General features: G+C 40.0%; 1 protein-coding gene across 1 annotated transcript in view; it reads left to right on the top strand.

The window, feature by feature from the left end:
- txnrd3 (thioredoxin reductase 3) overlaps positions 1-15,737 on the top strand; it is a 51,846-nt gene that overhangs the window by 33,355 nt on the left and 2,754 nt on the right. The window contains exons 10-14 of the mRNA XM_078543102.1: positions 182-274; positions 1,355-1,431; positions 9,267-9,423; positions 10,347-10,454; positions 14,586-14,681. Of these exons, the coding sequence (XP_078399228.1) occupies positions 182-274; positions 1,355-1,431; positions 9,267-9,423; positions 10,347-10,454; positions 14,586-14,681 (531 nt within the window). The remainder of the gene's footprint in view (positions 1-181; positions 275-1,354; positions 1,432-9,266; positions 9,424-10,346; positions 10,455-14,585; positions 14,682-15,737) is intronic.

Here is a 15,737-nt window from a genome sequence, read left to right as displayed (position 1 = left end):
GAGTGTGACATTTGTTTGTGCTTCCTGTTTGCAGCTCATAAGTATTAGTGAGTTTGTCAACTTTTATAAATTTCCAGAAGTCATCAAATTAGCTTAAAGCTCCAATTCATTTTCATGCATTTTCCAAGTTTTATATGCAACTTCTTTAAGCCTCAGGTTTGTTACCTAATTGTTTTTGTAGATTGAGCAGCTGGAGGCTGGAACACCTGGCAGACTTAAAGTGACTGCAAAGTCCACAATAAGTACAGAGGTTATTGATCACGAGTACAACACTGTGAGTACAATGCTCTTTGTTGCCCATCTGTTTTGATAGACGAGGTGTTGCAGAAACAAATGTGCAAAATGGTGCACGGACAAAAATGACAAAAATATCAAAACACCACTCCAAATTTCCTCAACATTTAAGGAATTCATTTTTGTGTAAATATATTTGGCAAAGTACCTTTGAAATTTTTTTTTAAGAATACTGATTTTCTGTTTGGAAGTTCCATGGGCACAAGCAGCTAATATCTGTGCATTCTTTGTGTGAGCCTACTCTGAATGTATCAGACTATCTGATTGTGGAAGGGCATCTGAGTTGAGATGAATGTCTTGTCCCCATGGCACAAACACAGGAGAGCAGTGGGAGAAGTTCTTGTTTCTTGCCACAGTTCAGGCTCCAGAGTCCAATCGTATATCACCTGGCCCCCTGACTGGGATTGATTAACTACAAATTGACCAGTGATCTAATGGGGACAAAAGGGTGTTGCAGAGGGGGATGGGATTCAGCACACAGATTTGCCCCATCCTTGTAAATAACACAAGCTGTACTGCTGCTGCTTCTCAAACTACATGTGTGTAAAGACAATTTTTTGATAAAAATGCAAAAATCACCTAGTTTAGAAGCCATTTAATTGAACGTACAAAACGGGGAGAGGGTTAATGTAATTTAAAAGAACTATAGCTGCTTCTGATCTAGTTAATTGCAAATTCGCTGCATTTTAAAAATTCGTTCTTGGGATGTGGGCATCGCTGGCTAGGCCCACATTTATTGCCCATTCCTAAGTGCCCGTGAAAAGTTGAAGGCAGTGGATCATTTCTGATCTATGAATACCTATGGTAATTTGGCACTTCTCATAATCTAAATTTACACTGTAGGGAAGATGGTATGTGGCAGCTAGAATGCAAGTGTTCAATTTATCAGAATTCCTTTTAAGTAGTGGTTTAATTTTAGATTGGAAAAGTAGCCTAGTTTGAATCTGAATGTATGGTAAATTTACAAAAAAAAAACTTCTGTTTGTCATTTAATGGCTTCAAGAGAGGTATGGGAAGTGCCTTTAATAATTACTAGGAAACGTGTTACTGGCTTCTTTAGGTGTTAATCGCTGTTGGACGTGATGCTTGCACCAAGCACATTGGCCTAGAAAAGATTGGCGTTCATCTCAATGGAAAGTAAGTTGTTTTTTTTTTTGCAAAATTTAAAGTTTGTGGAAAAATACTTGAAATCAACTTGAGTCTGGTCTGCAAATTTCAAGCATAGTGTGATGGTACTGGATCACTAGTATGTGGCAACAGGGTGAGCAAGCTGGCTTTACTTCCTACTATTCTGTTCATTGGACGTTTTGATAATCTTGCTTATGAGCTGCACGATGTTTGCAACCAGGTTCTTGCATGAATAATGGCCACAAGAATGACTTTACTGAATGATACTCTTGCAACTATATTCAGAAAAGCGCACTGATGTAGAAATATTGAAGTTGAATTGGGAAAGAGCTGGAATTCAGGTGGGGAAGATGGTGGGGTAGTAGGGAAGAAACCTCCATAATTACTTAATTCAAATTTCCTGTCAAATGTAAATTTGCTTCTATGAATGGCACAAGATTGGCATGCATAAACATGGACCCAAAGTCCTTTCAACACTTCAGTTCTGTGCTGCGAGGTTTCCAAGCAGCAGAGCTCAATCCTGTCTCTGCAGCATCTTTATTGATCCTGTACCTCTTTGGGGTGCTATTTGCAAGCCTGTAACAGAGGAAGTGCCTGCATCTGAATCAGATCTCTATTTATGCAAGGTTTTTTTTCCTTCCTCCTTGCTAAATCTGACTTCAGACAGCAACCAAATTTGGATGTACTGTGTAGTTGGCAAAACATGGAGGGTTGAAGTGTAAAATTAGTTTACTGATCGCTTGCTCTCTCTTTCCGCAGGCTCCCCCCCACACCCCAAACTCCCACATCACCTTTTGCCTTGTTTCTCCATAGTAAGGGGCCTACAGGTTCTAAATTTTGTGCATTTGAGAATATGATCTCACAGTGCTATAGTTCAAATTATATAACTAGCATACATTAAGCATATACAGTTGATATATTGTCATTAATCACTGGAGAAACCTGTACAGTAAGGATTACATTTATACAGAACATTTTTATACAAAATAAGCTATTTACTTTAGAATAATGACTTGTATGATGTTATGACTGGGTGAGGAGGAGTGAAGTGGCTCCCCTTTATTCAGCCCCCTCGGTAGGTCGCAACAAAGGTTTTTAAAAAATTTCTTTTGCCCGTCTGATCCAAATGTATTTACTTTTTAATAAGGAGCCAATCAAACAAAGTTTTCTTGAGTCAAAGAAAGTAATAAGATAAGTTTATTCATTATTAAACCTGAGGAAAAAATAATAAAAGATGCAGTGACAACCACAAACAGATCTTAGAAGTAAGAGAAGAGTCCAAATAAAAATTAAAAGAGCATAAGATTTAAGTCCCTTGCTTGTCCTTGAGGGGTAGATTGTTGAACATTGCGGCTGTTTGAAGTTAGCTGGTTTCCTTTAAAATCCTGGAATTGAATTAAGTTCAGGTAATTGCACTTTGCTGGAGACCATCTTTTCTTCAGAGAAAGAGCTTTCTTACTGCTTCAGTTTTTTTCCAGATGACTTTGATGATTTCTCTCTCTCTGGCTTGGCAAAACCAGTTCTTAAACCTCCTGTCTGTATATTCCATGAAAGGAATTCAGTTAACATGTCTTGCAGTCATTGTTGTAGAACAAGTAATCACATTTTTGATCTTTCATCTCAGAAACATTTAAAGATAGTAGAAACCAACAGAAGATGAGTTATTTTGCCCTCCAAAGGGGGTTTTGAGTGTCTGTTGGGTGTATCTGACTGGTTAGCAGTTCCCATTGCCTTTACTGTTGATTAAAGTTCAGCACTTTGCATTTTTAATGCCTTCCTTTCAAGAGTCCCTTTTTGAAGTGGACCTTGACAGCCCCTGGGTGTGAAATTCCATGCAACATGTTGGGGTAGGTCTGCAGTGCAATCCATATAGGAACTTCCCAGAAAAGTGGTCAACTTACAATACCGGACATTAGGTGACTATGGTAGCCATCTTTGGTCAGTGTCTTTTCTTGTATTTTGTTTCAAAAACAAGTTCTCTTTAAACAGTTCAGTATGTTTTTGGTTAGCTGGTGAAGTTATAGGTAGATCTCACTCAGTCATGACAATGAGCAGACAGGGTTTTTTTTGCATACCACAATGAGATGTGACCAATTGCTCGATAAACATTACTGAGAAAGTAAATTGGGCACTTTTTAACATTCCCTCTGAAAGATATCCCTCCCACTGCAGTACCGAGTGAGTTCTGCATTGTTGAAATGTCAGCCTGGATCATGTTCAGGTCGTGGAGTGTTGGCTGAGCCCAGAATCTCCTGAACCTATGAACTAAATCAGGCTGATAGTCTTTGCACTTCAAAAAAAAAGAACATTATACAATAAGTTATGTTGGGGTACAGTTAATGCGCTCTGACAGTCCTCCAGTACTTCACTCAAATGGCCATTGTCATTGTTTATTTGTCAGTGATTTGCAGGATGTTTGAGGAGGAAGTGAGGGTTTATAGAGTTGATCCGTCCTTCCCGGTGTTCCAGCAAGGATAACAGTTGGAATTGAAAACTTATTCTGATAGGGCACTGTTATTAATTGTGGTTCCCATCACCCTATCACACATCTGACTTTGCTGTCACAGCTGTAATCGAGCTGACTTAATTCCTAATTTTTATTTGTTTGAGAATCGGAAATGTGAATATTCGCCCTTGCAACTAATGAATCAGATGCATGTAAACAGTGACTTGTGCCAAAACAAAACAAAAAAAAATTGTGTTGACCTTGAATTGCTCGTGACTAGATTTGGATTTCATTAGATAAATATCCTCCTGTTTTTGGCATAGGTAGGAAGGGGGAATGACTTGGCAGTTTTTAATTTGACTGCAATCCAATTTGAATTGGGGAATGCCCAATAATAAAGCTGAAATCAGTTGTTTGTGAAACTTACAAGGAGATGACACTCTCTCTTCTGGTGTTGAGGCTCTTGCTCCGAAACAAGTCACCCCTGAAAGCTGCTTGAGATTCCACATGTCACATGCTGCTGACGGTGGTTTGTCAGGTGTACATGTTCTGCTTAGTTAATCATTACTGAAACCCTAGCTATATGACACTGGCATTGCAGAAGGCTTACAAAGTTTTCATGTAACTTGTAACTTAATTCACTAGGGAAAATGCTCAGAAGTGCAACTTTACACTAGTGTCCTCAAATATGGTTGTGCTACATTTTCTTTATTTCAGTTTAATATAATGCTAATAGTTATAGATCTGTTACTGACTGAACAAGAAAAACTTGCATTAATATAGCACATTTCATGTCTTTACGAGCAATAAGGTACTTTTGAAGTGTAGCCACTGCTGTGTAGGAAACAGCAGCTAATTTGCACACAGCAAACCCCCACAAACAGCAATGTGATAATGACCACATAATTTGTTTTGTGTAATATTGAATGAGGAATAAATATTGTCCAGCCTTAACATTAAAAGTGTTGCTGTGAATGCAATTTGTTTTTTTCTGAAAATATTGCTGCTAGAAAACTAACCCGAGTGACAATACCCATATCATTTGCTTTCATTTATTACCTGGCAGTCTAACATCCATGTGTATTGATGTGCAACTTCAGTAATGCAGACCCAACAGTATTACCTACAGTGAAAACATCTTTTTACTTGAATTCTTTACTTGCTGCCTGCCATCAACTAGCAAAAACAATTCATAAGGCACTAAGGCACTATCCTATGATAACCAGCTATTTCTGGAGCATTGCATGACCTCATGAAGCCTCATGGCATCAGGTCAAACATGGGCAAGGAAACCTCCTGCTTATTACCAGATACCACGCCCCTAAGCTGATGAATCAGTATTCCTGTATGTTGAACACTACTTGGAGGAAGCACTGAGGGTGGCAAGGATGCAGAATGTACTTTGGGTGGGGCACTCTTTATTGAACCAGGGCTGATCCCCTTACTTGGTAGTGATGATAGAGTGGGGATATACCAGGCATTAGGTTACAGATTGTGGTCGAGTACAATTCTGCTGCTGTTGATGGCCCACAGCGCCTTATGGACGCCCAGTCTCGAGTTGCTGGATCTGTTTGAAATCTATCCTGTTTAGCACAGTGGTAATGCCACATAACATGATAGAGGGTATCCTCAATGTGAAGTCAGAACTTCGTCTCCATAGGGACATTTTCCATCACCAAGAGTGGCTCGGTAGCACCACTACCTACCTAGCTGGCCGAGTCCTAAAGGGACATAGCTGCTAGACTGCTAATTGCTCATTTAAATTGCTAATTTTGCCTTAAATTGCAAATGTGCTGTTAAAATTATTTTGTTCAAGCAGCCCTCTATGAAGGAGCGGAAGAAAGTTTGTACATGCACGTGTTACGAAACTGACCCTTTGAAGATGATAGCTTAAATTGTCAGACTAAAAGTTGTTCAGTTATGTTTGATCTTTGAATATCTGATGTATGGAAGATTGTGGATTAGTAAATATGCCTGGAGCTAGATTAGGCAGTTGTTCCTGTTGGGAGTGATGTGGCTTTTGTGGGGAAATTGGCCTGCTCTAAGCCTATGAGGTTTATTTCAGTATAATCTATGCCTAGTGCAAATAAAAGTGTATACATAATGTTGCTTATAAGTGGAATCAAAACAGTAAAACCAGCAAAAAGATGTTTTAGTGAGGTGCAATATTAACGTATTGGCTGCAAAACATTTAGGGTGCACTCAACACAAACTGAATTTTTGGGGGTGTAGCTTATCAGTTAATACAGTAAATATTCTGTTCTAGATACTGCATTCATGTTTAATTCATCAATTTGGCATCTGTATAGTAAGCATAGCTTGTCTAAACTAGTGAGTGGAACAGCACCATATCTGGCTTATGGGTATCACTTCAAAACTGCTTGTCCTTTTCCTGAAATGCATGTTGTAAAGAAATAATCAGAAAATCTAAACACCTATTCCCTTCTTCAGTTGTAAAGTGCTAATAACTGCATTAGGATTGAACACTGATGTGAATTCCTTATTCACAGTGATTAAATTGATGTGTAATGAAGGCTGATATTTTTAAATAGCAATGGACGTGTGATATTTTGATTAGGAATATTTTCTTTTGATGTATGAAAATTCCATTTTAACTTCAGAATTTTAAGAACTGGGCCTGCCTTGCCCTGTGTACGTGTTCTGTCTCTGCAGTACCATTTAACTTCCTTGGAAACATGGTCTTAGACTTTTGTCAAAACTGCAAGAAGCATGTGGCATCCTAAAGAAAGGAGGGAGACAGGAAGCAGGATACTACAGGCCAGTTAGCCTAACATCTGTCATAGGGGAAATTGCTAGAATCCATTATCAAGGAGGATACTTAAAAAAAAAATTATAATTTGATCAGGCAGAGTCAACATGCTTTTTTAAAAATTCGTTCATGGGTTGTGGTGTCGCTGGCTAGGCCACCAATTATTGCTCATCCCTAATTGCCCTTGTTCAGAGGACATTTTAATAGTCAACCACATTCCTGTGGGTCTGGAGTCACATGTAGGACAGACCAAGTGAGCTCAGCAGATTTCCTACCCTAAAGGACATTAGTGAACCAGATGGCTTTTTATGACAATCGACAATGGTTTCATGGCCATCACTAGACTTATAATTCCAGATTTTTTAAAAATTGAATCAAATTCCACCATCTGCTATGGTGGGATTTGAACCTGGATCCCCAGAGCATTACCCTGGGTCTCTGGAATATCAGCCCAGTGAAAGGGAAATCATGCTTTACTAATTTATTAGAGTTCTTTGAGAAAGTAACAAGCAAGATGGATAAAAGGGAACCTGTAGTGTACTTGGATTTCCAGAAGGCATTTAATAAGATGCCACATCAAATGTTACTACACAAGATGAGATTACATGATGTAGAGGGTAACATATCAGCATGGATAAAGGATTGATTAGCTACCAGGAAGCAGAGAGTAGGGATAAATGGGTCTTTTTTGGATTATCAAGCTGTGAGAAGTGGAGTGCCACAGGGATCAGTGCTGGCACTTCAACTATTTACAATCTACATCAATGATTTAAAGAAGAGACCAAATGTGTAATGGTTAAATTTGCTGATGACACCAAGCTAGGTAGGAAAGTAAGTTGTCAAGAGGAGGTAGAGAGTCTGCAAGGGGATATAGACAGGTTAAGTGAGTGGGCAAAAATTTGGCAGATGGAGCATAATGTGGGAAAATGTGAACATTTTGGCAGAAAGAACATAGAAGCTGTATACTATTTAAATGGAGAGAGAATGCAGAACTTGATGGTACAGAGGGACCTGGGTGTCCTGGTACATGCAGGTACTGCAAGTGATTAGGAAGGCAAGTGGAATATTGGCATTTATTGCAAGGGGAATGAAATGTTAAAGTAAGGAAGTTTTACTGCAGTTGTACAGGGCATTGATGAAATCACATCTGGAATACTGTGTACAGATTCGGCCTCCTTATTTTAAAAAGGATATAATTGCGTTAGAAGCAGTTCAGAGAAAGTTCACTCAACTCATTCCGGGGGTGAAGGTCTTATCCTATGAGGAAAGATTGAACAAGTGGGCCTATATCCATTGGAGTTTAGAAGAATGAAAGGTGACCTTATATGTTTCAATAAGATCCTGACAGGATTTGATAGGGTAGATACCAGGAGGATGTTTCCACTTGTGGGAGAGACTGGAACCAAGGGACACAGTTTTAAGAATGAGACCTACCATTTAAGATGGGGATGAGAAGTACTTTTTTCCCTCAAAAGGTCGTTAGTAAGTGGAATTCTCTTCTCCAGAAATCAGTGGAGGCTTGGTCTTTGAGTTTATTCAAGGCAGAGTTAGACAGATTTTTGATAGGCAAGGTGGTAGAGGGTTATGGGGCAGACGGCAAAGTGGAGTTAAAACCACAACTAGATCAGCCATGATCTTTATTGAATGGCAGAGCAGCCTCGAAGAGCTTGAATGGCCTACGTGTGTTCCTTTGTTTTAAGCTTCCACTCAAACAGCTGCCAAAACACCTTGGATAAAAGCAAAATACTGTGGATGCTGGAAATCTGAAACAAAAACAAAATGCTGGAGAAACTCAGCAGGTCTGACAGCATTTGTGGAGAGAGACACAGTTAACGTTTCGAGTCCATATGACCCTTCTTCAGATCATTCAGGTCATATGGACTCAGTGTTAACTCTGTTTCTCTCTCCTCAGACGTTGTTAGACCTGCTGAGCTTTTCCAGCATTTTCTTGTTGCATTTGTTTTTTTTAAAGTGATTTACAAGCCACATGTCCCTTTTCCCGATCTCTATTTTTCTTTGTTCTTTCACGGGATGTGGGTGTCGTTGAAAGGCCAGCATTTGTTGCCCGTTCTTAATTGTCCCTTGACCTGATTGACTTGCAAGGCCATTTCAGAGGGTAGTTAAGAATCAACCACATTGCTGTGGGCCTGGAGTCACATGCAGGCCAGACTGGGTAAGGATGGCAGATTTCCATCCGTAAAGGATATTAGTGAACCAGATGGGTTTTTATAACGATCAACAATGGTTTCATGGTCACCATTACTGAGATTAGCCTTATGTTCCAGATTTCTTATTTGAATTTAAATTCCACAGCTGCCACAGTGGGATTTGAACCCATGTCCCAGAGCCTGGGCCTTTGGATTGCTAGTTCAGTGACATTACCTCTATCCCACCGTCTTCCCTAAAAAAATGAAATGATTGATCGTAGCAAGGATTTTTTCAAATCTGTAAATGAAGTTCTATATCTGTAATGGGCCTCTGACCTTGAAATTAGTAAAAGGATAGAGTTTTTTTTCTGATTGGGTTGGGGTATCTCAGTAGTACATTTGTAGGCGGTTGGTTTTCAAGTGTCTAAGCTTAGAAATCAAAAGATTTTGTTGCAATGGTTTACTTTCAATGTATTCTTAGAAATGGGAAGATCTTGGTAGATAATGAAGAAAGGAGCAATGTACCTTACATCTTCGCTATTGGAGATGTAATTGATGGCAAGCCGGAGCTCACACCCGTTGCTATTCAGGCTGGGAAGTTGCTAGCGCGCAGACTCTACACGGCTTCGACTGTGAAGGTAAGATGTTATGTTCTTAAGATTATAAATAGGAGCAGGAGCAGACTTTTTGACTCCTCAAATGGCTCCTCCATTCAATAAGATCATGGCTGATCTGATTGTGGCCTTAACTCCATTTTCCTGCTTGCCCCAAATAATTTTTAACTCCCTTGTTGATCCCTTGTTATGCACAAAATCTGCATGCTTTGTGTGGCTGTCCCAATGGTTCATTTGGTAAAGCTAAATAAACCGGAAAATCTCTGAATCAGGCTGAACATACCTGACCTCAGGAAGATCAGTGGTAAGGGGCTCCTCTTTGGTAGAAGAAGGAGACCAATCATGGTTCTTGCTCCTGATCTGTTATCTGGTGATCTGTGGCAGGAAGTACCATTATTGGATCTTGGGTGACATTTTAAAAAATTCATTCATGGAATGTGGGCTTCGCTGGCTGGGCCAGCAGTTATTTATTGCCCTTGAGAAGGTGGTGGTGAGCTGCCCTCTTGAATCGCTGCAGTCCATGTGGTGTAGGTACATCCACAGTGCTGTTAGGAAGGGAGTTCCAGGATTTTGACTCAACAACAGTGAAGGAACGGCGAGTCAGGATCAGGCTGTGCTGAAGTAACCTGTCGATGCCTTGTCTTAACTGACAAAGAATGGCAATGGGTAAGACACCAGAGTTCATGTGGAGCTGCAGCTCATGACTTACTGCCTATGGAGGATAGTGAAAATTGTCATAAGTATCTTGGTCATAGCCTGGGAGTATTTTTTAGCTACTTTTATTTTACATAATTAACCTTTGTCAGTTTGTATTTCCCTTGTAATCATGGTATAAACCACTAGCACTGTAACTTGTAATATGTTGCAATATTTGCCTTCAGTTCACTAAAATAAGACTAAATAGTGGAAAGTACTGTCAATTTTATTGATAGCAATTTATTTTTCAGTGTGACTATGTCAATGTATGCACGACAGTTTTTACACCTTTGGAGTATGGATGTTGCGGACTGTCTGAAGAAAATGCAATAGCACTTTATGGAGAAGAACATATAGAGGTAGGAACCTGTTTTTTTTTGTATTGAGTTAAATGGACCCTTTTTGTTTTGAGTGGCAAGCTGAGTGGAATTGTTGCTTCCATAAGAGCCTTGCTCTTGAAGGGTCAGTCATAGAGTTTGTTTATTAAAAAACTTGGCAGATTCGGAATCAATGGTTTGGATACCATTGGCTATTGTGTAAGCTCCTTGCTGTGTAATCATTGATGCTTGAGCTTACTCGGGGGTATATTTAATTAATCTTTAGTTTGCTTGGCTTACTTCCAGCTTTGGTAACTTGATAATTTCTTGATCAGTGTTGACATTTTGACTGCTCATGAAAGCGGTTGTTTACTGGTGAATCTCTCATTCTGTGTGTTTGCCCAAAGTATTGGACATATAAGGACATTATGAATAAACAGAGCATCGCTTTTACACATGTAGTAAATGTCAGTTGCTGCTGGAGTACTTAAAGCAAGATAACTCAAAGGAACTGGGTGCCTTAGAACTCTTCATCATTCTAGTTCAAACTATAGATATAATCTGTTCAACCTAAACTTGCTTTCAGTTGATCAAATCCTGGGAATGGGGCTAGAAGTTCACAGACCGGTGGGTTTCCAATAGACCAGTGGTGTGAATGTGGATATACTGCAATATATATCTTGCTATGTACAGTTTGTACAGAAAGCTTTTAGTGTTATGTTGGCTTCACATGATGTGACATTTAGTTCTGGGCCTGTTGCTGCTGTGACAATGTGCTCTGTGTTATTGTTACTGTAAATAAAGAAATGGCTGGTTAATTACTTTGACCTACTGTTGTTAAACAAAACATATGTTTTGAAGGCCTACATGGAGGAATCAAGTACATGGTGTCTATTCAATTGGTCTCTGTGCTAGAGCAAGGTTCCTTCTGATCGTCCAGGGACTCCTATTGAAAATCACTTGTGGATATAGATTGAAAGCAAGATGGTATTTGGTAGTCATGCTTCCAATGGCTGAATAGCCCAATGAGTTTTGTGGTCTAGGCTCTCATGATAAATGCTCCAAGAGCAGAGAGGCACTTTTAGATGGGGTTGCAGAGATTTCCTATTATGTTTTGAGCTCCAGTATGGTGCTGACTGGAATTTGTTCTGTTGACGTCCATGTTCTGAACTTCAATTCCTTCACACCAGAAACTGGAGCATATAATGTACTGTAAGTAGACCCTTCCCCTTAAACAAAAACAGAATTACCTGGAAAAACTCAGCAGGTCTGGCAGCATCGGTGGAGAAGAAAAGAGTTGACGTTTCGAGTCCTCACGACCCTTGAACAGAACTGAGTAATATTAGGAGAGGGGTGAAATATAAGCTGGTTTAAGGTTGGGGGGGTGGAGAGAAGTTGTGGCGGGGGAGGTTGGTTGTAGGGACAAGCAAGCAGTGATAGGAGCAGATAATCAAAAGATGTCACAGATAAAGGAACAAAGAGGTGTTGAAGGTGGTGATATTATCTAAATGAATGTGCTAATTAAGAATGGATGGCAGGACACTCAAGGTACAGCTCTAGTGGGGGTGGGTAGAAAGACTGACAGGGCATTACAGGTATAGATTTAAAAATAATGGAAATAGGTGGGAAAAGAACTGTTTGTGGATTTTGGGTGGGAGGTAGAAGCGGGCCGTCCGGGGTTGGGCGACTATCAGGTTGGAAGCTCCCTCGTCCATCCCCACCCCCTTTCCATTTCTTCCCCCTCCCTTTTGTTTTTTCCAATAATTTATATAGATTTTTCTTTTCCCACATATTGCCATTATTTTTAAATCTATACCTTTAATGCCTTGTCAGTCTTTCCACCCCACCCTGCCATCCATTCTTAATTAGCACATTCTCTTAGATAATATCACCACCTTCAACACCTCTTTGTTCCTTTATCTGTGACATCTTTTGATTATCTGCTCCTATCACTGCTTGCTTGTCCCTACAACCAACCCCCCCGCCCCAACTTCTCTCCCCAGCTTAAACCAGCTTATATTTCACCCCTCTCCTAATATTACTCAGTTCTGTTGAAGGGTCATGAGGACTCGAAACGTCAACTCTTTTCTTCTCCGCCGATGCTGCCAGACCTGCTGAGTTTTTCCAGGTAATTCTGTTTTTGTTTTGGACTTCCAGCATCCGCAGTAGTTTTTTGTTTTTGTTCCTTCTCCTTAAAAGTGGGCTGACTGTAATCATGCATGAGGGTTATTGTGTGAAAGGGAAGCAAATGTATGATTTACTGAATTTCTCCTGTCATTCACCAAGATACAGAATAACTTTAATGATATGCTAATATCCATTGCCATGCTTGGGGCCCTCAATTTGCTCGTCAAATGCTTGTTTAAATAGTTGGCTAATACTATATTACTCTGGTCTGTCACTGAGAGTATGGTTGGGGACAGAATTGGCAACGTTGTGTGTTTGATAACTCTTCAGTACTGCATTTCCTCCAATTTTCTCTGCCCTGCTAAAAACTTTGTGCCATGCATTGCCTCTAGCTAAGGAGGCCAAGCTAGGACCTAAAATTTGACTATTTCTGCTAAACAGCTACTGATTTGCAGCTCTGCTAGAGTAGCTTCATAAAAGATTGGGAGGATGCAAATAAGTCAATTTGTTTTATTAGTTTCAGTTTATCTATCCTGGTATGGCTGAAGTCAGCTATGCAAAATATAATGCAAGCCTGAATGTTGTCTTTCTGGCAAAGAAGGTTTCAACCCTAGTACTGGCTAGCTTGCTACTCCTGGTTCCTATGGACACAAGTGATACCAAGCTTTTTGTAACTAAGTGCTCCTTATCTACAGACAGCAGGAAATTTAGGTGGGTTAAGAATCTGAGCCTTAAGTGTTTGGTTTGCTTATTTTTCTTGCTATTAGCTTTCAGCAGGAGGGCAGAAGGCTTAATGACTTATTTGGATTAATTTCATAAGAGAATTATCTGGCAGAGAGGGCAAGTGACATTAGAGGGGTAAGTAGTGGTGTTTATGTTGGAGTGGCTATGGAATAAAATTTGGCTTAGATTCTGCCAGAATATTTGCAATCTTGCTGCCTTGTTAACATACGAACAAGGAGCAGGAGTAGGCCATTCGGCTCTTTGAGCCTGCTCCGCCAGCATGACTGGGGAAGGGATTGAATTTTGCGCAGTGGTTGGAGACAATGGTTTTGGACTTCATCATATTTAGCTGGAGGAGAAAATTGCAACTTATCCAAGATTGGATGTCATACAAGTATTTTGAGGGTACACAGGATTGGAAAGGTCAAGTGAGGTGGAGCTGGTTGTCATCAATTTATGTGAAAGCTGACCTCCTTTGGATGTCACCAAGGCAGTATGGAAATGAAGTGAGGAGTGCAAGAATTGATGCTTTGGGAAGTCCCAGGGTACTGATACTGGGTGGAAAGGGGAAAGCAATTGGCCATGACTGCATAGATAAGAGTGGAACCAAGAAAGAGCAGTCCCAGAGCAGCTGAACAGATCTTGTTAGAAGTTCATAAGCTACTTGCTTTTGCTTGATATTGAAGGGGGCAAGGCAGAGAGGTTAGAGTCAGCAGCAAGAGTGGAGTTTATGCTGAAGGCCAAACAAGTCTTTGTTTTAGCCAGGGCTGTTAGAGGAAGCAATTGTGCAATAGAATTTGATGTGTGAACCTTCTGATGGGGTGCAGCCAGCCATTAGAAGCGGTGACAAGAAGAATGATATCATCAGCATACATGTAGAAGCTAAATTTGTCTGTAGATAATGCTACCAAGGACTGTTGGGATGTTGTGGCTGGAGTTATAATGTGACAAGGCAAATGCAGTGCGTGTCTAACTTAAATGTATCAGTTCAAAACATTGCATTTTTCCAATTTTTGGCAAACTTTGCCACAGTTTACTTTTGCCACATCTTTCAAGCTGCTTATTGAACCTTTCAACTTAGTGAGCAACACCATGGACAATTCACTACTTAAATGCCATCATTGAGTTTGCTTATGTTGCTGAGCTCTAGGATTGACAGGGAGCTACCTATCTTTTAAGAATGCCTAACTTTGAATCTGCACGTTTTTAAAAGTAAACTATTTCTGGAGGCTTGTGTTTGGTTTGCTTTCTGGAGCATTTGCTCTCGGTTAAACATTTTTATTTTGGAAGTTTTGTGCTGAATATTCATCTTGTACATTTCAGGTGTACCACAGCATGTTCTGGCCGCTGGAGTGGGCAGTACCAGGGAGGAATAAGAATGGCTGTTATGGCAAGGTGATTTGCATGAAGCTGGATCATGTAAGTTTTTGTTTGTCAAATATTTTCTCTAGAATTAATAGAAGTGTGAAACAAAAACAGAAAATGCTGGAAAAACTCAGCAGGTCTAGCAGCATCGGTGGAGAGAGAAACAGTTAACGTTTTGAGTCCATATAACCCTTCCGGTCATACAGACTTGAAATGTTAACTCTGTTTCCCTCTCCACAGATGCTGCTAGACCTGCTGAGTTTTTCCAGCATTTTCTGTTTTTGTTGCAGATTTCCAGCATCCGCAGTATTTTGCTTTAATAGGAGTATGGCTGTATGATATTCACTTTAGGCACTTGAAGTAGTTTCTTCCCTGCTCAAATTGCATGAGCAGATTCTGCATTAACTGTTGTGACTTGGAGCAGAGCTTCACAGGAATATTGTAGGAGTTGGACTTGTACAAAATTTTTACTTCCAGTTTCCCTCCTGAGATTGGCACCTGTGACCTGATGTTTAGGAATAGTAGTTGCATCTCCAGTACCTTGCTCAGCAGTATAGTCAAGTCATAGCCAACAGCCTTTCACTAGGCTTTTTACTCATCGAATTACAACTGAACCCAAATCTGTTCCTCCACACAACCCTTCCTTCCGGTTCTCTGCTCCCTTTCATAATAACATGTTAATTTTGAAATTCAGTGGAAGAACTTTAAATACTTCCTAACCTGCTTTTCATTTGTCAATGTATGACTAGATCATAAGTCATCAAAACAATTTTGTATGATTGGAATACTTCTTTCGGAGAAGAGAAATATTCGTTTTTTTGAAAGGGTCCTTGTCTGAGCTCATCAGGAGTGGAAGTATTTACCTTTCATATTCCAGATGATGGGTTGCAACTTCAGAACTTTAGCTGAACTTTTGACTTGGTGCTCATGAATAATTCTGACTACTCCACTACGTTCTTTTAAGCATTAGATCAGGGTGTAAAGTGAGCATTGACACAGGACTTGATAGAGTAGATGCTGAGAGAATGTCTCCTTTCATTTGGTTGGGGGGGCGGGGGAGGAATTAATCTAGAACTGGAGCACATCGTTTCATCATAAAAGGAGTCTCCC

The sequence above is a fragment of the Cetorhinus maximus genome, chromosome 6, assembly GCF_964194155.1.
Source record: "Cetorhinus maximus chromosome 6, sCetMax3.hap1.1, whole genome shotgun sequence".
Lineage (NCBI taxonomy): Eukaryota > Metazoa > Chordata > Chondrichthyes > Lamniformes > Cetorhinidae > Cetorhinus > Cetorhinus maximus.
The sequence above is the reverse complement of the archived record's forward strand: the minus strand, read 5'-3'. Positions and strand labels throughout refer to the sequence as shown.